This window comes from Ammospiza nelsoni, chromosome 20, assembly GCF_027579445.1.
Source record: "Ammospiza nelsoni isolate bAmmNel1 chromosome 20, bAmmNel1.pri, whole genome shotgun sequence".
Lineage (NCBI taxonomy): Eukaryota > Metazoa > Chordata > Aves > Passeriformes > Passerellidae > Ammospiza > Ammospiza nelsoni.
The window spans coordinates 2,472,259-2,495,901 of NC_080652.1; the positions used below are offsets into that span (position 1 = coordinate 2,472,259).

A 23,643-nucleotide genomic window follows, 5' to 3' on the forward strand; every position below is an offset into this window, starting at 1 on the left:
CAAGTGTGAAACTTTTGCGATAAGGAGACAAGAGTATGGAACCCCTGTGATGAGATGGCAGCAATTCTGCACTTTAGGAAGTGATATCACATCTGATGTCACCCCAGCCCTGCTGAGCTCTGTTTCCCTCCTCTGTGGCTGGACCCTGCTCTCAGCAGAACCAAACAACCCCTTCACCTCCATCCTCAGCTCGTGGTGTCTCCAGGCCCAGAGGCTCCTGCTTTTGGGGCATTTTGAGCAAAATCCAGCTGCTGTTTTTACTGCCTGCAGTTTGAGTGCTGAGCTCTGCCATCCCCTGCTCAGCCCCAGAGCTCCTCCTGCCCATCCCTTCCTGCCTGGGCACTCTGAGGAGCTGCTGCTGCTCTGCCTCAGCCTGGCATCGTGGAGGGCAGGTAAGTGTCCCCTGGGGCTCTGTGTGGGATTTATCCCCATTCTGCCTCAACAGGAATAATTTCTAAAGGCAAAGATTTCCATGGAGTCACCCCAGCACTGCTGGGGTTTGTAAGGGCTGCAATAGGGGAAGGGTTTTACATAAAGGGTGGGGAAATCTCTGTCCTGCTCAGAGCTGGAGGGCTGGATGTGGGTCCTGATTCTTGCCCTTCACATCCAGATCAGCTCTGATTATAAAATTCTAATTATAAATTCTCTCATTATAAAATCACAGAATTCCTGACTGGTTTGGGTTAGAAGGGACCTTAAAGTTCCTGTTCCACCCCTGCCATGGCAGGGACACCTCCCACTGTCCTGGCTGCTCTCAGCCCTGCCCAGCCTGGCCTTGGGCACTGCCAGGGATGGGGCATTGCTGCTGCTGCTTCCCAAGTTTGTGGCTAATGGTTTGGGGATTCCCCTCCAAGTTAAACAAAAAGTAACTTTCTTTCTGCTTTTCCTTGTTAAGTTAAATCCCATTTCAAATTCTGCGGTAATTCCTAGGTGTTTTCATCTTGCTATTCAAAACCCTTCCTCTCACTCAGAGTACAGATCCTCTGCCCCTTTCATTAATAAATTACTGAATCTATTAAAGGTTGCTTTGTACAGAGTAGCCATTGGAGCCAGACTATGGCTGTGGGAGGGAAATAAAGCCCATGGGGCTTTATTTGGGGATTTTTGTCACCCTGAGCTGGTTGCTGTCACAGTTTTGGGTAGAAAAGCAAGGACCCACTTGTTGCCAGCTCTGTGCTGTGGGCTGGGATTCTGCAGCTTTGTGGATGATGGTGCCAGAAACAGCAACAAAACATTGTGAAAAAATCCTTGATTTAGAAAGGTTCATTTTTGGAAGGGCGGTAAAAGACAGAGGCAAGCAAAGGGTTAAAGGCTGCCTGTGTGAGGAGCCACTGTCCTTTTCAATAATCAGCATTTCCTGAGCCTCTGGGCTCCCAAATTTACCAAAGTGGGGTTGAAGCTGCACTGAGGAAATGCCACCGTGCTGCAGGAGCCCTGCTGGGGACAGAGGGACCCTCAGCACTCCCTGGGCTGCCCCAGCCATGTTCTGCCACCTTGTGCTGGGGACAGAGGAGCCCTCAGCACATCCTGAGCTGATCCAGCCACCTTCTGTCACCTTGTGTCACCTTCTGCTGGGGACAGAGGGGCTCTCAGCACCTCCTGGGCTCTTCCAGACGCGTTCTGTCACCACAGCCAGGAGCACAAGGAAGGGGCAGGTTCATTTTGGGTACCTCTGGCTGCCCAAACCAGGAGAGAGCAAAGGTGCCTCTGTCTGAATACACTGAGGGCAGTGTGAGATGCCCTGAGGCTGTTCCGTGCTGGGAATGTGTCCCTCATCCCTGGGCAAGCTGAGAGTCCCAATCCCACAGGCCCTGAGCATTTTTGGGAGGTGCTGGGATGTGCCACAGTGAGCAGCAGTGGGCACAGGGGCCAGGGTGTAATTCCAAGTGCCGAAACACAACCACAATGTGATTTCAGGACCAGCCACAGGTGAGGCTGAGGCTGTGAAGAGGCCAGGGAGGTGTTTCAGAGCTGGGCTGAAAATCTGCCTCCCAAAGAGGGGCAGAGGGTCCCTGCCAGCAGTGCCAGCCTCACTCCTCACCCCGTGCCCTGCTGCCAGCCTGGCACAGCCTGAGTGCCCTCAGTGCAGGGAGAGCCTGGGGGATGCTGTGCCCCCAGCCAGCCCCCCCAGCTGCTGGTGCAGGCACTGTGGAGCCAAGATCAGCTCTTTGATCTCCTCCCTCAGCACTGAGTGCTGGGAGCAGCTCCTGTGCTGCCCTTCCTCCTTCCTTTGGGGCACAATTGTGCTCTGGGCTGGGGCAGCCTCACCTCCAGTGCTGGGGGCACTTTGGGGCACCACAGGAGAGGAAAGATTTTAAAATATTGTAAGAAAGATGTTGAAACATCAGAGAGTGTCCAAAAGAGTTGGAAAGGTTTTTGGGAGGACCTCTGTGAGGAGCAGCTGAGGGGAGACTCAGCACAGCTGGAATTTCCTCATGAGAGGAAGAGGAGGGGCAGGCACTGAGCTCTGCCCTGGCACAGGGACAGGAGCCAGGGCACGGCTGGGGCTGGGCCAGGGCAGCTCAGGCTGAGCTCAGGGCAAGGCTCTGCCCCCAGGATCAGGGTCTGTGCAGGTGTGAACCCAGCACCCACACAAGGGAAAATCCCCATGTTCAGATCCCTGGCTGTCCCTGGGCCACCCAGAGCAGCTGAGGCTGTACTGACCCAAACTGGGAGAGAAGGGATGAAATGAGGGCTAGAACAGAGATAGAGAGAGGAAATGCTCCCCAGGCAAGGAAGTAGAGGTTGATTTTTAGGATTTCCTCTAAACTCAACCCGTGAGCATGACACAGGATCCACATTTCACCTCTCCACCCCTCAAATCTGAATTATCCTTCCCACCTTGCCTCTGCCAATGGAAAACCTGCAGTTGGCAGAGCAGCTGGGATTTGCTTTTTGCATCAGCAGAGCTGGGCACAGAGCCCTGGCTTTGCTCTGGGATTCTGTGGATGCTCTTGTGAGTGAGGGGATAGAGGAAGCAATTCCTCATCTCCCAAGAGAAGCTGGGCAATGTTGGGATTTTCATCAAGGCTTTTGTTACCAGTGCCCCATTTTGGGTTTGGGGGCTGCTCTAATGTAACTCCACAAAAAACCTGATTATCCTGCTATGGAGGGCAGGGCAGAAGTGACTGATGGCAGATTTGTTTTCTAACGTGGCTTCTCTGTACTAATCAATTCCTTGATTAATCCCCACCTGCCTGCCTCACTGGGGCTGCTGTGAAGCTGAATTTGTGTCTCTGATGCACCTGGCAGGCTCAGGTGCTGTTCCCTGTCAGAACCCTCCTGTTGGATAAATCCTGTCCCCAGCAAACTGCACCTGGGGTCTGGGCCCTTTCTGAGGTGAGGAAATACTTTTGGATTAGTGATTGATGAATAAATAAGAGGACATTTGTACATATCTGTGGGGAAAGTTTCCGTCCCTGTGGCCACGTTTGCCAAAGTGGCAGCAAACAAATTGAACCTCAAATGTCAACATTCAGCTGAGCAAGAGATGGGGAGGAGCTGAATCTGGATAATCCCTTTTTATTCCACCAGGGAGCATAACTCTAATGATTTTGGTACTAAACACTTCTGCAGGCCAGCAGTCACCTTTTGACTCTAAACCAACTGTTCTTTAGGGATTCCCTTGGCACAGGCAGCTCTGAAACCCAGAATTGCTCCCAGGCATGGCAAAGAACAAGGAATTAAAGCAAATCTGCAGTCCTGCAAGCAGTGCTAGCTCAGGCTACATTTAAATCCCAAATCCTACCCCAAGCACCCTCCAAACCCTGTTGTTTCCCTCAGCTGGGGCAGAAACTCCAGGAAAATCCTTCCATTCCAGACATGTTTGGTTTAAAGGAGTTTTTGGGAATATGTTCCCTATTCCTTAGAGGAAAATAGTTTTGAGCTTGTAAGGTGATTTCCTTATGGCTTTCTGAGATGGATTTGTGTTTGTAAGGAGCATGACCAGCCCATTCCTTGTTAATCCAGATTCTCACTGCCGGTGGCGAATCAGAGCAGATCCCAGAGCCGGAGATCAGGGTTCCAGCAGGAAATTACAGCTGCAAATGCTTCCTTGTGCACATTCCCTGGCTTTCCCACAACCCCTCCTGCCCAGAAACATCAGCTAATTTGCATATTAACACCGATAATGAGCCCTGGGAGGGCTTTCGTGATGCCAGACCCGCGGTCACTGCGGGAGGAGGCTCCAGCTGCTGCCCTGGGGCTGGGGATGCTCAGGGCCGGGCTGTGGGATGCCAGCGGTGCCAGCCTGGGCGTGTGGGCAGCCCAGACACTCCTGCCCAGCAGGAACCGTGGCCTTTTGCCCTCATATTTAGGTGGTGACTTGCAGAGGAGCTTCCTGTTGCTGAGCTGGCCGAGGCTCAGCAGGGCAGGGATGGCAAAACTCACCCAGGGATGGAGGTGCCCTGGCAAAACTCACCCAGGGATGGAGGTGCCCTCCCAAAACCCACCCAGGGATGGAGGTGCCCTCCCAAAACCCACCCAGGGATGGAGGTGCCCTCCCAAAACCCAGCCCGGGCTCTGGGAAATGAATCTGTAGAACATTTTTAAAGTTTGACAGGAGGTTTATATGGTGTGTATCTGTATGTAAACTTTGAGATAAGAAATACTGGTTTAGAAATGTCTCTCAGTTGCCCATCTCTAGGTCAGAAAAGAGCATAATGTATATATGTATATATAACACCAGGCTGGCTGCACACACGGGATGCTGCCCTGCCTGGGGGCTCTTTGAAAAGACTGGTTTTTTATTTACTTTACTTTTATTTACTTTTATTTCTAAATTTTTTGTTTTTTATTTGTTTTATTTATTTTGTTTTTTTTTTAATTTTGTTTTTTATTTTGTTTTTTTTTTTTTTTAATTTTGTGTTTTTATTTTGGTTTTTATTTTTTTGTTTTTTATTTTGTTTTTTAATTTTTTTTTTATTTTTTTATTTTGGGTTTTTTGTTTTTTTAAAATTTTGTTTATTTTGGTTTTTTAATTTTGTTTTTTAAATTTTTTTCTTTTTTTTTTTTATTGTTTTATTATGCTGCCCTGCCTGAGAGCTCTTGGGAAAGTTTTATTCCTGCTCCACAGAGCTGTGGAGGTGGAAGGGACCTCATGAGGCCACCCAATGCAAACTCCTGCTCAAGCAGGGTCAGCCAGAGAGGATTGTCACATCCAGGTGGCTTTTGAGCATCTCCAAGGATGGGACATCACCTCCCTCAGGCAGCCCCTGCCAGCTCAGGGTGCCATTGTCACCTTTGTTGGTGGCTCATGTTCAGCTCAGTGTCCTGCAGGACCCCCAGGTTCTTTCCTGCCTTTTCCTGGTCCCTCTCTGAAGCAGAATTTTTTATTTCCTCACTGTTGAGCTTTATAAAATTCCTGCCTCCCCCTCCCAGCCTGTCCAGGTCCCTCTGGCACATTGCACATCCCTCCCACTTTGGTGCAACAGCAAAAAGTGTCAAAGGGACACTCTGCCCCCTCACCCAGAGCACTAAATGTTAATTAGGATTGGAGCCAGGATTCCCAGGATTGACCCCTGGGATGCAGAATCAGCCACTGCCAACTAAACTTTGTGCCACCTGTCACCACCCAACCACTCCCCAGTTTTCAATCCACTCATTCCCTGCTCCTCCAGCCCCAACAGCTCACACCCCAAATCACCAAATCAGTTCTGCAGTGTTGGAGGGGATGAGCTGCATTTTCAGGTTCATTTTGCACCCAAACCAGCTGGAAAATTGACATGGGGAAATCTGCAGCTCAGTCAATCATCACGGTGACCTGCAGGGAGCAGAGGCTGGAAACTGAAAAGGCCACAACCCCTGTGACCCAGCAAGCAGGACCTTGGTGGCTTTTCCTGCTCTGAGCACAAACAAAAGCAATTCTTAAAGCTCCTGTCCTGGCACGAGGCCTCCGGAGTCTGCCAGCACCTCCAGGGCAGCTCACTGATGGAACTGGGAGCAGGATAAATATTTACAGATGGGTTTCTGTGAAAAGGTGTCCTTGGATGGCCCAGGCACAAATTTCAGTTTAAACCTTCCATATTCATAGAAATCTGCCCCACTGGGCTGTGCTCAGCTCCATGCTGAGCTGCCTTGTGGCCCTGTTGGGGTCAGTCCCCCCAAAACCAGCATAAACCATCCCAAATCCATTTCTGCTGGAAGTGGGGTGATCAGTGGCTGCTTTGCACCTCAGTTTACCCCCAGAAGGTCACAATGTTCATTTGGCCCAGCACCTCCCTGCCCCAAGGGGGTACCAGCCTTTCCAAGCCCAGCCAACTGAAAGATGATGAGCCAAGAAAACCAGTGAGATTGGAACCCAGGGGATGTCAAAGAAACTCCTGCTTTCCCACAGAATCACTGGGTTGGAACAAACCTTAAAGATCGAGTCCAGCCCAGCCCCAACCCCTCAACTCAACCCGGGCCCCCAGTGCCACATCCAGGCTTTGTTAAACACACCCAGGGATGGGGACTCCACCACCTCCCTGGGCAGAACATTCCAGAACTTTATCACTCTTTATCTCCTCCTGCACCTCCTCCAGCCAGCTGGCAAGGGCCCATCCTCGTGCCTCAGTTTCCCCCCAAACCCACCCTAAGCACCCTCCAAACCCTGTTGTTTCTCCTCAGTTGGAGCAAGAAAATCCTTCCATTCCAGACATGTTTGGTTTAAAGGAGTTTTTGGGAATATGGTCCCTATTCCTTAGAGGAAAATGGTTTTGAGCTTGCAGGGATTTAAGGTGATTTCCTTATGACTTTCTGAGATGGATTTGTGCTTGTAAGGAGCATGACCAGCCCATTCTTTGTTAATGCAGATTCTCGCTGCTGGTGGGGAATTAGGAGCAGATCCTAGAGCCAGAGCTCAGGGTTCCAGCAGGAAATTACAGCTGCAAACCTCCTCCTGCACCTTCCCTGGGTGTCCCTGTGCCCTCTGCTGGAGCTCATCCCCATCCTGAATGCACATGGGGTTTCTCCTGCGCTCAGGGCTGGGGGTGCTGGTCCCATCCCACTGCTGGACCATGGCACAGAGGTGACCCCAGCTGAGCTGGGAGCAGCCCTGGCAGCCCCAGGGTGCTGCTGGAGCCTTGCTGGAAGCACTGGGACCTGCCTGGTGAGGGCCAAACTCGGGGTTGCTTTGCCTTTCTGCAGTGGGGAGTGATGGGGTACCTGTTGCCCCTTCCAAGATTTTGACCAAGCCCTCCCAGGGGGCTCCCCTGGGGCAGCCTCCTCTTCCTCCTGCCTGGCCCTGGGAGGATGAGGAGGGCCTGGGGCTGCACATGGGGCTGTTCCCTGTTCAGGGTACCTCTGTCCCCTCACTGCCACCACCCAGCCTGGTCACTGCAGCCAGGACACCCTGAGCATTCTTTACTGGTTAAATGAGGAGCTGTGTCCTTCTCCTCCCCCCTGCCATGTGCAGAACCAGAGCCAGGGATGCTGAAGCCCCCACAGCCTTCCCAGGCCAAGAGGGACACAGCTGTGCCAGCTGGGGCTGTGTCAGGGCAGGGCTGTCCCCACTGTGCCACTGGCTGGGGACCAGCAGGGAGATCCCACATGCCCTGAGGTGACAGTGACATTGTGCCCATGGGCTGGTGACAGTGACACCTGTGCCCATGGGCTGGTGACAGTGACACCTGTGCCCATGGGCTGGTGACGGTGACATTGTGCCCATGGGCTGGCCACTGTGCCAGGGTAAATGCACACGGTCAGTGATGTCCCTGCTCTTGCTGGGCAGCACAGGAGGGGCAGGTGAGGCTGAGGTGAGGATGAGGATGGGGGGCTGCAGCAGCAGCTCACCTCAGCCAGTGCTGGGAGAGCACCCCAGGATTTTGGGCAGGGGCAGAAGCTGCAATTGGGGCTCGGTGCTGTCCAGAGGGAATTGTGTTGGGGGCTCAGGATGAGCATCCAGGGGGAGATAACTCTGCAGTGGCTGTGGCAGGAAAGCAAACCTGGGTTTTTATGGACATCTTTTATGGAAAATCCTTTCCTTAGGATTTTTCCTCCTGAGAAGCTGAGAGACCTCAGGAACAAAATGTAAACAATGGTTATCTGCTGCTGTGGAATGCAACAGGTGCATCTGTGATTGGTCTCATGTGGTTGTTTCTAATTAATGACCAATCACAGTCAGCTGGCTCAGACTCTCTGTCGAAGACACAAGCCTTATCATTCTTTCCTGTTCTATTCTTAGCCAGCCTTCTGATGAAATCCTTTCTTCTATTCTTTTAGTATAGTTTTAATGTAATATATATCATAAAATAATAAATCAGCCTTCTGAAACATGGAGTCAGATCCTCATCTCTCAACCTGAGACCCCTGTGAACACCCCCAAACCTGGGTCAGCTTAACCTCAGCTGGGAAAGGGAGGGGAACCAGCATGGATGGGGATGCCCTGCTGGAGAGCAAAAGGAATTAAACAGGGCCAAAATGAAGTGCTTAGAGAGCTCTTTCATCCAGAACAAAGGAATTTCTAGGGCTCTGATTTGGTTTAAATTCACATTAAAGCCCCCCCAAGGGGAACTTCTGGTTCTACCTATAGGATCTGGATTGAGTTACAGCCTCTGAGGTTCAAGCCCTGAGTGCTGAAGCACATCTGGCTGCTTTGCCCTGCAGGAACCTGCCAGGATTTACCTTTCCTTTGGGAGGAGGCCTGCAATAAGCTGGCAGTAAGGGGGTTTTCCCTAGAAAACAAACCTTCTTGCCCCAAAATTCCCACCCAGCTGCACCAGAGGCCTCAGACGTGGCCCCTCTTCAGGGCAGCCTTGTCCTGTGTAGCAAAGGCCAAACCCTGCAAGCTCTAAAGTTGCCTTCAAAGTGCTTAATTCACTTTTTGACCATTTAAAAGTCCCAGCTCCTGAAATCATGTGATTGCAAGGAGAAGACATTGCTGAGGAAAGCACAGGATTTGGGTAAGCACTGAGAAAACAAAAACCACCAGCGAGGAGCCTCCTCCTGTTTTCTTCAGAAAAATCCCCTCCTGACTGGGACAAACACAGTGGGGCTGCCTTGGAGGCCCTGCTGGCAGCAGCCAGGGCAGGGAGGGAAGTGAAAAAGCTTTGCATTTGTGTAAGGCTGCAAAATGGGGTTGCCAAACAGGATACGGGCTGGGAAACCAGCTGGGCAAGGAGGCTGCGGCTGCCCGGGTGCACCAGTTGCTGATAATTGTATTTACTTTAAAAGGAGTTGATCTTTTTGGTGGCTCGTTGCTTGTTTAGGCTCTGCTCTGAGCACTCTGCTGCTGTGGGAGCTTTGGTGCACTGAGACTTTTGATATTCAGTTTTGCTGAAATGAATGCTGCTGGTTGAAGTTTGCACCCCAGGGTTCTGGCTGGAGCTGGGGAAGGATGTGACAGGGCAGAAAACACAGAATTATGGAATCATTCAGGCTGGAAAAGACCTTTAAGATCATCAAGTCCAACTGTGAGCCCAGCACCACCACTGTTCACCACTGAGCCTGCAGAGCAGATTCTCACATTTCTGTGGGCACTGCCAGGGATGGGTGACTCCATCAGCTCCTGGGGCAGCCTGTGCCAGTGCTTTACAAGCTTTTAAATGAATTTTTTTCCTTAATATCCAACTTCAATTGTGACAGTGTTCGCAGGGGTCTTGGGGTCTTAGGATGAGGGAAGAGATGAGGATCTGACTCCATGTTTCAGAAGGCTTGATTTATTATTTTATTATATATATTACATTAAAACTATACTAAAAGAATAGAAGGAAAAGTTTCATCAGAAGGGTAGCTGAGAATAGAAAGGAAAGAATGATAACAAAGGTTTGTGTCTTGGGCTCTCTGTCTGAGCCAGCTGACTGTGATTGGCCATTAATTAGAAACAACCACATGAGACCAATCCCAGATGCACCTGTTGCATTCCACAGCAGCAGATAATCATTGTTTACATTTTGTTCCTGAGGCTTCTCAGGAGGAAAAATCCTGAGGAAAGGATTTTCCATAAAAGATGTCTGTGACACTCAATCTTCCCTGGTGCAGCTTTCCTCTCCTTCTGTCACTGGTCCTCTCCCTGAAGCCCAGAGCTGTGTGGGACAGAGCTCCTGCTCCAGTGTGAGGAGCTCCAGCTCGTGGTTTCTGTGTCAGAAGAGATGAGAAGGGAGTTCCCCCATGAGTCAGAGCCAGCTGGGGCCTCCTCTGCAGAGATCCCAGGGAAATGGGTCCCTTTGGCTGCCCTGGGGTGCCCTGGTCCCTCTGCCTGCTGCCCTGGGGCTTTGTGCCCAGCTTTGTGCCCAGCTTTGTGCCCAGCTTTGTGCCCAGCTTGTCCTGCTGGCCGTGGGTGATCCCGGGGGGGTTTGGGTGAAATTCAGCCCAGCTGCTCACCTGCCCAGTGGGTTTGCGTTCCTGTGCTGCCCTTCCTGCCCTGGCAATCAGCTCTTTGGCTGGAGATTGTCCCTGGCACTTTGGTTTCCTGGGATCAGGGATGTGCCACGTGCCCCCTGCTTTTCCCCCAGTTTATTTCCCTGCAGCCTGAAGTGAGCGTCACAGGATTACAGAGTAAATTCAGATGGGAGCCTGTCAGGGGGAAGCTGTTTGGGGTTTGTTCTGTCTGTGGGCTGCTCAGGGCAGCTCTGCTGAGCCCTTTCTGCTGCCTTGAAGCAGAAAAGCCTCACCCTTACAAATGTAACACACCCCTGAAGCTGAAAATAACCCCCAAAATGTTCAGCCTGGAGAAAAGGAGGCTCAGAGCCTTTTCCAACCTCACTGGTTCTGAGGTTCTGTGAAAATGATTTATAAGAGCTTTCTGCAAACAGCCCTAAAGCAGCTCTGTGCTGGAGGGAGCCTGGCCTGCTCTGGAGCTCACACAGACCTGAGGCTGCAGGGGAATCCCTGCAGGGAGCAGAGCTCCCAGTCCTGCCTGGGTGGGAGGGTTTCAGCTTTACAGGGTTGGTGCTGGGCGCTGCTTGGCTTGGGACTGTGGTTTTGCCAGGCATATTCAAGTATAACATAAATAATGATGTGTATATGCATATATATATGTATTTATAGATCATATATATGTGTATTTATATGCCATATATATATTTATAGATCATATATATGCATTTATATGTAATGTATATGTATTTGTCATATGTATATGTATTTATATACCATATATATGTATTTAAATGTCATATATATGTATTTATGGCATATATATGTGTACTTATATTCATATATATATATGTAATTATATGCCATACATATATATGTAATTATATGCAATATACATGTATTTATATGCCATATATATGTGGATTTAAATGTCATATATATATGTATTTATAGGTCATATATATGTATTTGTCATATGTATATGTATTTATGTGCCGTATATATGTATTTAAATGTCATATATGTATGGATTTATGTGTCATATATATGTTAACTTATATGCCTTATATGTCACATCTACATTTATTTATGTCATATATATGTGTACTTATATTCATATATATATGTAATTATATGTCATACATATATATGTAATTATATGCCATGTATATGTATTTATACACCATATATATGCATTTAATGTCACATATATATGTATTTTTATATGTGTGCCCAGAAAAAGGTATGGCAGCACTATCTGAATGAAGGCAAAGCTTTGGGTGCAACTCTGAGGAGATTTGCTGTTGCCTAAATGTGTTTAATTGTACAGGAAAACTGTCAGTTCAGGAGTTTTGCAGGAAAGTGTAGAAGTGGCTGTGTACTGGGGACAGGGGGTGCCAGCACAGCCCTCGTGGCACTGGGTGGTCTCTGCTGGACCCCTCAGAGTGCCTCTGACCCACCTTGGCCACCCCCTGCCCCAGCCCATCCCATCCCATCCCCTCCCATCCCCATCCCCTCCCATCCCATCCCATCCCATCCCATCCCATCCCATCCCATCCCATCCCATCCCATCCCATCCCATCCCATCCCCTCCCATCCCCATCCCATCCCCTCCCATCCCCATCCCATCCCATCCCATCCCCTCCCATCCCCATCCCATCCCCTCCCATCCCATCCCATCCCATCCCATCCCATCCCATCCCCTCCCATCCCATCCCATCCCATCCCATCCCATCCCATCCCATCCCATCCCATCCCATCCCATCCCATCCCATCCCATCCCATCCCATCCCATCCCATCCCATCCCATCCCATCCCATCCCACCCCATCCCATCCCATCCCATCCCATCCCATCCCATCCCATCCCTACTGGGGCACCACCGTCCCCCCCAGCCCCCGGGGTCCCCCACTGCAGGAATCCCCTCTCTCCCAGCGCTGTGCACACAGCACAATTCCCCCCCAGCCCCTCTAATCCCTTTATGGTGTTTGTGCCGGGCTCCTCCTGCCCACGCTGCTCTTTGCCTTCCCTCTAATCTCCCCCCCGAGCTGTTTGGCAGGACAAAAGCCAGCCCGGGTTGGTCACACCGATCCCGGGGAGGGAATGCTCTCTGCAGAGGCTCTGGGAGGTGCTGTGGGGGTTCAACAACCAGGGAGGGACTCCCTCAGTTCTGAGCAGCGTCCTGTACCCTGGAGGGTGGTTTAGAGTAAAACCCGAATTCTCCATCACAAAATCCCTGCTTTGTGCCAGGGATCTTCTTGGGCAAGTGTATGGAGGGATCTTATAGCCAAGGCCCAGTCCTCTGGGTCCAGCCTTCTGCTGCAGCACCAGGGGAAGGTGTAAAATCCACCCCAAGAAGTAATTTATTCCGTGTTTAACCCCTTTATGGTAAAACATACCGTGTTACTGAAGATTTTCAATCTGAGAAATTTCTTAATGATTTCTTACTATCCTATCAAAGCAAGAAATATCTCTGGTGCACTTTGGCAAGGCTGGAAAATGCTCAGGCTGACAAAGCTGTAAAGAAGGAAATGTAGGAAGTGACTCCCTTAAAGCATTAGGAGTGCTTTCTGGAGAAAATTGGAAAGCAGGATCTTTGCAAATTTGGTTTAAAAGCTACATATATGCAGTAGGTCTGCAAAATGCTATACAGGAGAGAAGGTTAGGGCTAAATCTAGTTTATTATAAGGCAAGGAGCAGAAAGGATTTTAAGCACCCCTGAGGAAAGGTTCTTTTCAGTTTGATAAATGCAGTGTAAGTATCTCTCAAAGTCAGAGAGATAAAAACTGGAAGAAGAATTTAGGGCTTGGCCAGGTCTCCCTAGGCTGGGTCTCCAGACTGATCCAAGACAAGACCCTGGAAGAGGAGCAGCCCTGCTGCATCCCTGTGGGCACGGGGTGACATCCCAGGTGGCACGGGGTGACATCCCAGGTGGCACCAGGGGTGATGCTTGGTCCGGGCTGGAGCAGCACAGCAGAATTTGCAGCTCCTCTCCCTGCTGTGCTCCATGTGGGGAAACCCCTCTGCTGCAGCTCTGACCGGGCTTCACAAAGTCCTCGGGAGGTTTAATCTATGACCTTTTCCTTCTCCAAGGACACTCCTGCTCCCTTTCCTGCCCGGGCTCCGACCTCGGGCCAGTGGCAGGTTCTGGGAGCTGCTGGTGGTTAATATTTACTGTACCTGGCGAGGAGGGGAGCAGGCAGGAGCCCGCTGATTGCAGAGCCGGGGCTTGTTTGGGGAAATGTTACTGCAGAGCCTCAGGAGCCAGGTGTGAGTGGTGCTGCTGTTGTTGGTGTTACAGGGTTGTCGCTATGGAAATGGCTGGAATTAGGCTTGGGGAAGTGAGGCTTGATCCCAGGAAAAACTGACTAAGCAGGTGCCCAGCCTTACATGGCAGAAATGTTTTTTCCTGCTTGCCAAAATCCTTTTTGGTGTGAAATCATTGTGTGTATTTGGTGAGCTGCCTCGGGGGTGGCACTTGGAGACCTGGGGCAGTGGTGGCCTTGGCAGTGCTGGGATAACAGCTGGGCTCAGTGACATTTTCCAGCCTTAGGAATTCTGTGATTCCACCCCTGTGCCCTCTCAGGCTGTTGCTGTCCCCACTGTCCCCAAACACCACAAACCCACCATGTTTGCCCTCCTGGGGCAGGCGGGCTCTGACCAGGTGAGGGATTATTGGTGTTTGTTCTGCCTTCCCCTTTTGGGTGTTTTGGTGCTCAGTGATTCCAGCTGCTCACAGAGGAGCTTCCCAATCCAGGTTATTGGGTTAACTCAGCCTGGATTTTGTTCCCTTTCTCCCTGGGTTTGAGCTCCCTCAATCTCCGGGGTGTTGGTGCACAGGTGGGCACATCCAGGAGGGAACCCAGAGGGATAAAATGAGCCTCTCCCCACCCAGCTGAGTCAGGAAGGTGCAGGGTCTCGGCAGAACCCTCCTATCACACTGAGCACACCCCTGCTGCCTCTGCATGATGGAGCTCCGCTCTCCTCGGTGGGGTTTGTGTCCTTCCCAAGGGATGCAGATCCATCTCTGAGCTCTCTGCTCAGCATCAGCCGCTGCTTCTCCAGCCCTGAGGCCGGTCCCGCGGGCGGGATGGAGATGATGGAGATGATGGAGATGATGGAGATGGTGATGGGACAGGGAGCCGAGGACCCGGAGCTGCTGGCGCCTCCCCGGCTCGGTGCCCCTCGGTGCTGCTCGCTGTTGCAAGGCCTCCGGGAAAGGGCTGCACAGCCAGGGGTGCGCTTCCTCCCGCCCTGGGACGATTTCCAAACAAGAATGAGGAAATGCTGAGCTCTGCAGCCACGTTCGTGGATGTGTCCCTAAAATACCCCGCAGAGGGAGGCGGCTGCTTTCGAGCTGCACCCCCAGCTGCAGTCGCAGGAGAGCCTGAATGTCACCGGGGCGGCGACAAGGACACGGGGCAGACCTGCGTGGCTCCGGGACCTTGGGCACCTGCCCGTGTGCCAATCCCGTGCCCAGGCTCTGCTCGGGCAGCACCCACGGGCCGAGGGCTGGGTGACGTCCGGCCCGCCCGCAGCCCGCTGCCACTGATGTCACCCGAATCGCTCATTGAGTTTTGCTTCTGCCGCTGCCAATCTCGTTTCCTGGTTCTTGTGCAATCCCAAGGGCTTTCAGGTTTCTTCACGATTCTTTATCTGCCTGCGGGACCAAAACACCTTCAGAAGAAAAACAGCGCTGATGTCTTGGGTCAGCGCCCGGGGAGGAGATGTCCTGTGGGGGGCAGCCAGCCGTGAAGCAGGTTTTTTTTAGCTGCCTTGGTGTTTTGCAGAAAAAACATTCCTGGCGGTGAGTCAGGCAGCCACAAACATGAGGCTGTCTTAAGAACCGGGGGAATTAGCAAAACCCCAACTGATTTAGAGCCCAGTCATGCCTTAAAGCCTGTTTTTCCTTTTGTAACGTCGGAAAACTGCTTGAAACCCGAGGCTGGGGAGTCGAGGCGCGCTCACCCCGCCGGGTTTGCTTGGGGGGGTTGTTTGGAATCTTGCCTTCCTCCCAGAAAAAAATCCGGGAGTGTTTGAGATAACCCCGGAGGTGCCAGCACGGGCTGTGCCCATGTTAGCTGTGCCCATGTTAGTTGTGCCCACGTTGGCTGTGCCCTTTCTGGTTGTGCCCGTGTTGGCTGTGCCCATGTTAACTGTGCCCTTTCTGGCTGTGCCCGTGCTGTTGTGCCCATGCTGGCTGTGCCCATGTTAACTGTGCCCTTTCTGGTTGTGCCCATGCTGGCTGTGCCCTGGCTGTGCTGGTTGTGCCCTGGCACGTTTGGGGTCTGTCTGCCCCGACACGTGGGAGCCTCTCCCGCAGGATCCGTGGAAAACCGGGAAGGCAGCGATGCGTTTAATTCACCTAATTGGATCTGCGTTCGGCTCAACAGCTGGAAATTGCTGCTATATTGAAATAATCGACTCAAATTCACACCTGTTGGCTGAGGATTTTTAGCTGACTGTAAATCACGGCAGAGCCTGTGCTGAGCGCGGATGGTTTGGGGGTTTAAAGAGACTCTACCACGCTCTGGTGCTTTAAAATTGTGCTTTAACACGGCGGTTTATAGATGGGAAGGGCTGAAGTAGGAGATTGCGGTGTTTTCCCAGCAGCTCTCAGCCCTTCCTCCCTTCCTCTCCAAGGAAAGCCTTCGGGGCAAACCCAGCCCTGCAGCCACAGTGGGGCTGAAGCCAGGTGGGAAGGGAGAAGGGGTCGTTCCTGGGATGGCCAGGGCAGGATGGGGGGAGAGAGATAATGGTAGGGGGAATCTGTCTGTCCCTGTCCCGGAATCTGGCTGTCCCTGTCCCGACGGATTGGGCTGTCCCTGTCCCAGGGATCTCGTTGCCATTGATGTCCCCAGGATCACCCAGGCACCCAGATCCCTTCCATCACACATCCACATGGTCCCAGCCAGCTTTTGGGGTGCTGGGGGAGCACAACCCACCAGCCTCCCCAGCTCCCCCCCTGGCACCGACTTAGCAGCGCTGGGAGAAAAACACCTGCACGCGTGTACGAGGGCAACCCTGCACAAACAAGGGGACAAAACGGATGACACACGCAGAGAGGGGACCGGAGGTGGTGATAAAATTTTCAATGAGCAATACCTGTTTCTTTAAATAAACAATAAATTATTTGGCCAATAACTCACAACTTTAAACAAATAAAGCGATGCTTTAGCCGTGAGATAGCTGTCGTTTTTAAAAAGAAAAGAAAAGAAAACGATACTAAACGCGCTCAGTGGGTGTCCCGGAGGTGGGGGCCGGGGCCCGGCGCTGCCGCCCCGGGGCGGAGCCGCCTCCGCGCCGCCCCCGGGCCGCGGGTGCCTTTAAAGCGCGGGCGGAGCGAGCGCGGGCAGCGCTGGGCCCGGTGAGCGCGGGGTCGCGGGTTCGAATCCCGCCGGGGAGGCAGAGGGGGGGAGCCGGGGCCGGTGAGCGCGGGGTCGCGGGTTCGAATCCCGCTGGGGGAGGCAGAGGGGGGAGCCGGGGTGGCTCGCTGTGGGCTGGGAGGTTGGTTTGTAACACACCCCTGGGGATGATGGGCCGGGGGTGATGTGGCACTCACCTGTGCGCCCCCGCAGGGCCGTCGCCATGTCGGTGTCGCACAGCTCCAGGCTGAACAAGCTGGTGCGGGAGCAGTACATGAGGCTGCCCCAGGATGGGAGGGTGCAGGTCACCTACGTCTGGATCGACGGCAGCGGCGAGGGTGTGCGCTGCAAGAGCAGGACCCTCGATAAGGAGCCCAAGAGCATCGAAGGTAACGCGGCTGCTCGTCCCTCGGGTGATGCGTGGTGTGTGAAGGGCCCTGAGAATCACCTGGGAAAAGTTGTGGGGTGCTTCGGGCGGTGGGAGCCGCGACGGGCTCTCCCTGGTTGTGTGGCACCAGTGATACCTGTTGCAGCTGTCTGGTGGGTGAATATCCAACCTGCGTCCCTCCGGTTTGCTTAACCCGCTAATCTCTGCTATTAGTGCTGGGTGGGAAGGGGAGGATGAGCTCCTCGCCCCTTTCCCCCAGGCAAACAGGCATGGAGACGTGTCGGCATCTGGATGGGGTTTGGCAGAGGGAGGTGGAGTGGCTGGGACTGATCCTGCCCGTGCCTGGTGGTGCTGGGGTGGGGAGAGCACGCTGATGCTCAGGAAGCACCCAGGGGCTCTGGGGATGTGCAGGAAAACCTTTGTGGCTGACATCCCATGGAACTCGGCACCCCTTGGGTGCTCCATCCTGGATCTGAGCCACCAGCACTCGGCACAATCCGAATGAGGGCCTTTTCCCGAGCTCACTCCCACCTCTTGCCCCGCAGATGTCCCCGAGTGGAATTTCGATGGCTCCAGCACGGCGCAGGCAGAGGGCTCCAACAGTGACATGTTCCTGGTGCCTGTCTGCATGTTCAGGGACCCTTTTTGCCTGGACCCCAACAAGCTGGTGCTCTGCGAAGTGCTGAAGTACAACAGGAAACCCGCAGGTGAGCACCCCCAGCTTCTGAGGGTCACCCCTTTATTATTTAGGGTGTCACCTCCCCAGGGCTCCTGCTCGGCACCGCCGGCCCTGGGGCGCAGCTGAGCACCGAGCACTTGGCCCGAGGCTCCGAAATCCAAGCGCTGGTGGCGGTGGATGCTTGCAGGAACCTGTTTCAGTGGCACGGGGCGAGGAGAGCAGCAGCGAGACGTGGAGCTCACCAAAGGCGTCTCCCGGCTCTTGAGCCCGAGCTCGCCCAGCCCCGGGGGGAGCGGGAGCTGCAAGTGCGGGGTTCTGCCGTGCCCGGCTTGTGGTGGCTCTTCTGGCTGGTGGGAGGCTGCAGAAAAGGAAGGAGAAGATGCTGAGACGGCGTGTGCTGCTCGCTCGGAGTGACCTTTAGCAAACAGAACGGGCGGCTCTCGCTCTTATCGCCGAGGCTGCGCTCGCAGGAGCCTGCAGTCCGTCTTGTCCCTGTGATAAAGCCCCAGACACAGGAAAAGGAGCCTGTTTGCAGGGACGCGCCGAGGGGCTCCCGGAGGGGTTGTTTGCAGGCAAACAACCGGATATTTGCCGCTGGAGCAGGGCTGAGCCCGCTGGGTGTGCGGGGGAGGGAGAGGGCATCTGCGGGTGATGCAGCTCTGCCCGGAGAGCGGCGGGCAGCGATGGTGAAAGACCGGGCTGATTCCTCTGTGGGCTGATTCCTCCTCCAGCAGCCTCCAGACAGGGTGGGGGAAGTGTCTTGGTTGAGATTCCTGCCCGGCAGCTCCTCCGCTGCAGGAGTTTGTAAAGAGAGCCCCTGATCCTGGGGCACAGAGCTCAGCCCAGAGCGCTGATGGTGAGAGGGGTGCACCCTCCAGCCCTCCCCGTGATGGTTTCCATGGACTTTAAGGGCTCTGTGGGCTCAGGATAAGAAATTCTCTTAGCTTTGCTCCCCTTTTTCCATTGCTTCCCTCCAGCCCCAGGCTCTGTTGTAGCTGCTCTGGGTTTTTATTGCAAGTTAGGGCAGAATGTGCAGCCTGGAGCCTGCCTGTCCCTGCCACAGCAGTTTTTCAGCCTTTTTCGCTGATGTCTTGGTCCAAGCTCTCATTCCCCTTGCCTGGCTCGTTCATGTCTGGACAGTTCTCTGCTATCTGTGTTTTCCTGGCAAAGCCCTAGTTGCCTTGAGCACCTCAAAAGGCCGAGGCAGGGCCAGCCAGTCTGGATGCTGACCAAAACCATGGAGCTGCAGGAAGATAAGGATAATTAAGAAGAGGATGGAAGAAAGAGGATAGGGGTGAAGGAGTGATGGAAGCTCCCAGGTCTGCTGAATGCCTGTAGTATGGGGCTGGGGTAAGGCTCCTCATCTCTCAGTGAGTAAGAGGAGGAGGATGGACCATCAGCAGTGGTTTGGGGAACAGGATAATTAAACCCTCTTGACCTGTGGCCTGATGCTCTGGTGATGGAGTAACTGTGAGGAGGAATTTGGTGAGCAGGAAGGGGGATTCATCGTGATTTCCTTAAGGCTTCTGTGGGAAGCCCTTGGCAGTGGTGGAGCCTCGGTCCCAGGGTGGGATGGAGCAGAGTGTGGTGGGTGCTGCCTCACAGAGCGGCTCTAACGCAGACATCTCTACCCCCAGAGACCAACCTGAGGCACACGTGCAAGAAAGTGATGGAGCTGGTGAAGGACAGCCACCCCTGGTTCGGGATGGAGCAGGAGTACACCCTGCTGGGCATCAACGGGCACCCCTACGGCTGGCCCGACAACGGCTTCCCCGGCCCGCAGGGTAAGAGCCCAAAATCCAGCCCAAAATCGCCCACCCTGCTGCTGTGGGGTGCAGGAGGGGGCAGTGAGCCCGTCCCAGCCCAGTGCAGCTCTGCTGTCAGGGATGGCCCAGGTAGGGGCTGTTTGCCCAGAGCACCTGGTGCCCGTGGCTCACGTGAGCCGCTCCCGCCGGACCCTGCTTGCACAAACAGCTCAGCTGCACGACTTGTTTGGCAAGGGCTGGAGAACTGGGCTGGAAAAGCCTCCTCCCCTTGGCTGTTGAGGAAAGGGCTTGGCATGGAGCGTTGTGCCCTCCTGCAGCAGCGAGCCGGCTCCTCTGCTGCCTCCTGGGACAGAGCCAGAGGCTTCCCAAGCTGATTTTTGTGTGGAGCGGCTGCTTGCAACATCTCCCTTCCCCCAGGCGGGAGAAGATCTTTGCCTTACCTGCCTGAATGAGGAAGATATCAAAGCCCAGCGAATTGGATTTTCTAGCTGTGAACAATGCCAGCTGTTGTCAGAACAATCTCGGAAGCTTGATGTGCTGGGAGGGTGAGGGAGGTGCCCCGGGGCAGACCAAACTTTGCTTATCTCGAGGCCACCTCCCAGCTGATGTGTTACAAGTATTATTGAACTGCCCAGATAAGGCTGAGGTTGCACAGATGAGCTGCTCACACTGCTAATCCTGGAGCTGGGGTCGGTGGCTTGATGTCCTATAGAGAGAAACATCATTTTAATTCCCATAAATCCCCTGCCCATAGCAGCAGGTACCTGGGAGAGTGGGGTTATGTTATAATGCTGTTGTGGCTCCCCGAAGTTTTCCTTGGGTGGTGACTCCTTGTTCTTTCAGGCCCCTATTACTGCGGGGTTGGAGCTGATAAGGTGTACGGGCGTGATATCGTGGAGTCCCACTACAAGGCTTGTCTCTATGCGGGGGTGAAGATCTGTGGCACCAATGCCGAGGTGATGCCCTCCCAGGTAGGTGTGCATGGCCCCAGGCCGCCCATTCCCAGGGATGGATCAGATATTGTGGGGCTGGAAAGACCCAGCAACTCCCAACTCCTCTGGAACTCTGAATTCAGTGACTCCTCACATCGGTTTTGCTTAGTTAGGAGCAGTTGCACTGCTGGAATGGAAATGTGCATTTGATTTTCTCCTAACTCACCCCAGCTCCTTGCACAGCTCAGCCTGAGCCCTGGCTGCTGGAGCAGAGCTGGGAGCTCCCCGTGGGAGCAGGGATGTGGGTGGGAGCTGGGGTGGGCTGCAGGAGCATGGCAGTGATGGGGTCTGAGCCCTGTTCTGGAACTGGGAAGCTGGGGTGGGACATGGCCTTGGGGAGCAGTTGGGAGGATTTGGGTTTATCTAGGAGTGAGCAGCAGGGAGCCCCTGATTGCATTAAGCAGGTGGCCAGACTGACTGGGACCTGCAGCCCTGACTGTCCTGCTGCTGATGTGGCAGTGATAAGCGGGGGCTTATCAGCAGTGGAGCTGAGGCAGGACTTTTACCCACCCCACTGTTTGCCCCAAATTCTTCAGGGTCCTCCTTGGCTGCCTTCCACATCCTGGGCTCAGGCTCTGCCATGCCAGCAGCCACAAAGACGTCACCCTGTGCTTAGTAACCGTGGGTGGTGCAACCCTGGCTCCAGCCAGGCAGGGAGCAGCCCTGGGAAGGACTAACAGGCTCCTGGTTAATCCTCTGCCCTGTTTGCAGTGTGGGCTGGGGTCCTGCTCCCAGCAGCTCCAGCCTCAGATGTGTTTACCTCTGTTTTGATTTAAAACCCTTCTGATTTGCTCTACATAGCAATGAGCAGTTTCTTCCCATTTTTTTTGCATGTCAAAGTTGTTTTGTTGCTTGCCTCAATGCTCCCCATCCTTGTTGCTGATTGTTTGGGTAGCAGTCCAGGCTGGGTGTGGCAGGGATGTGGTGGCTGTGGAGGCGCCCACCTGCCCATCCTCACCTGTGCATCTGCTCCCCCTTCCAGTGGGAATTCCAGGTGGGCCCGTGTGAAGGCATTGAGATGGGGGATCACCTGTGGATGGCTCGGTTCATCCTGCACCGTGTCTGCGAGGACTTTGGGGTTGTGGCCACTCTGGACCCCAAACCGATGACCGGCAACTGGAACGGCGCCGGGTGTCACACCAACTACAGCACCGAGGAGATGCGCAGAGAGGGGGGTCTCAAGTGAGTCCTGGGGGGTCTCAAGGGGAGTCTCAGGACTCAAAGGAGTCCTTGGGGGCTCCCTGGGATGTACCTGGGTGTGACCGTGTTCACAGGGGTCCAAGGATGAGGGAAGAGATAAGGATCTGACTCCATGTTTCGGAAGGCTTGATTTATTATTTTATGATATATATTATATTAAAACTATACTAAAAGAATAGAAGAAAGGATTTCATCAGAAGGCTGGCTAAGAATAGAAAAAGAATGATAACAAAAGCTTCTGTCTCGGACAGAGAGTCTGAGCCAGCTGACTGTGATTGGCCATTAATTAGAAACAACCACATGAGACCAATCACAGATGCACCTGTTGCATTCCACAGCAGCAGATAATCAATGTTTTTATTTTGTTCCTGAGGCTTCTCAGATTCTCAGGAGGAAAAATCCTAAGGAAAGGATTTTTCATAAAAGATGTCTATGACACCTGGGAGCTTGGGGGTGTCCTGGGCCATATGGAAGCAAATGGGCCATATGGAATCTGTGTGGCTGCATCAGGCAGGGTTGGGTTTATCCAAGCTTGTTATTTTAAGAGCAGCTGATTACATGAGGAATCCCCTGGGCTGTCCTGGTCCCTGCACAGGAGGAGGGGGTGAATGGACCTGCTGAACCCCCCGTGCTCTCCCACAGGCACATCGAAGCCGCCATCGAGAAGCTGAGCAAGCGGCACGATTACCACATCTGCGTGTACGACCCGCGCGGCGGCAGGGACAACTCCCGGCGCCTCACCGGCCACCACGAGACCTCCAACATCTTCGAGTTCTCGGCCGGCGTGGCCAACCGGGGCGCCAGCATCCGCATCCCGCGCCAGGTGGGCCAGGACGGCTACGGCTACTTCGAGGACCGGCGGCCGGCGGCCAACTGCGACCCCTACGCCGTCACCGAGGCCATCATGAGGACGACGGTGCTCAACGAGACCGGCGTGGAGACCAAGGACTATGCTGAGCACTGAGGCACCGGGGTGGGTGGAGGTTCTCGTGCCTACAGCAGCTTCTCACGTGGGATTTGTGCCTGTGCGGTGTCTTCAGCTGCGAGCTCAGACTCTTCTTAGGAACCTCGCTTCTGGTCTTGTGAAACTTCGCCTTAGAAATATGTATTTTATAGCAAGAGGGAGGGGCCCAAGCTATTTTCTCAACTACTTTGTTTGTTCTGGTTCCTGGTTTTAGGTCATAAGGTTTTTTTAAAAAAAAAGGTTGGATTGAATTTTTTTTTTTTTCCGATGGACTTTACACTGTGATGTACATAGATTCCAACGTGGATGCTGCAGCTGCTGCTGTTTGCACCTGAGGAGGGTGGGTGCTTTTTTTTTTTTCCCATATCTCTGTTGCAAGGAAATGATAATAAATAATTTTCCTGGCTGCGTGGCAGCTGGGTTATGCTGTAGTGAGTGCATTTTCCTGTGGCTCCTAGAGCTCCGTGGAGGTTTTAATTTGGGTGGTGCTGGTGGGTTGCAGCTACTGAGCAGCCTGGACAGGAGCAGGAGGAGCAGAGATGCTGGAGGATCCTTGAGGCAGGTGCCTGGAGCTGCCTTGCCTCATTTTCTGGACCAAAGGCCATCTCCTTCCATCGTGATCCCAAAGGCAAACAGAGCAGCGCAGGCTGAGCAAACAGCGGCCGGGGCAGCAGCTGGCGGGCGTTTACACAGGGTGTGTGCTGCTGAGTCAGCACAGCCAGCCCCGGGCACAGCCAGCACAGCCTTCCCCTCTGGGGACACCTCTGCGTGCAGCAGGGGACCCTGGGGACTTCCCCCTGCTGCCTTGGTGAGCCACAGGGTCACCTGCAGCTCCTTGGCTTGGAGTCTCTTCACAAGGTGGAGGCTGTAGATTTATTGATAGAACACAGGAGGGTTTGGGGTGGAAGGGTGCCATCCAGTTCCACTCCCTGCCCTGGGCAGGGACACCTCCCACTGTCCCAGGCTGCTCCAGACCCATCCAGCCTGGCCTTGGGCA

The 23,643-nt window shown here is 53.5% G+C and overlaps 1 protein-coding gene across 3 annotated transcripts; it reads left to right on the forward strand.

The window, feature by feature from the left end:
- Positions 1 to 374: 374 nt before the first annotated feature.
- Positions 375 to 23,077, forward strand: LOC132082163 (glutamine synthetase). 3 transcript variants are annotated; one of them, XM_059486279.1, is made up of 7 exons: positions 375 to 392; positions 16,871 to 17,046; positions 17,591 to 17,752; positions 19,362 to 19,508; positions 20,334 to 20,461; positions 21,465 to 21,664; positions 22,325 to 23,077. In XM_059486279.1, exons 2-7 carry the CDS (start codon positions 16,881 to 16,883, stop codon positions 22,644 to 22,646), a joined length of 1,125 nt encoding a protein of 374 aa, XP_059342262.1. In that variant the 5' UTR covers positions 375 to 392; positions 16,871 to 16,880; the 3' UTR covers positions 22,647 to 23,077. The 3 variants fall into 3 exon arrangements, with proteins under 3 accessions (XP_059342262.1, XP_059342261.1, XP_059342260.1); XM_059486278.1 differs by lacking the exon at positions 375 to 392 and adding an exon at positions 16,682 to 16,720; XM_059486277.1 differs by lacking the exon at positions 375 to 392 and having other exon boundaries at positions 16,842 to 17,046.
- Positions 23,078 to 23,643: the final 566 nt, after the last annotated feature.

What these genes read in the sequence shown, in the direction of transcription:
- LOC132082163 (XM_059486277.1), top strand. Translation starts at nt 16,842, where the DNA reads ATGTGGCACTCACCTGTGCGCCCCCGCAGGGCCGTCGCCATGTCGGTG. An exon ending in GTACAACAGGAAACCCGCAG is followed by an intron (nt 17,753 to 19,361) that starts GTGAGCACCCCC and finishes CTCTACCCCCAG; the next exon opens with AGACCAACCTGAGGCACACG. An exon ending in CGGCTTCCCCGGCCCGCAGG is followed by an intron (nt 19,509 to 20,333) that starts GTAAGAGCCCAA and finishes TTGTTCTTTCAG; the next exon opens with GCCCCTATTACTGCGGGGTT.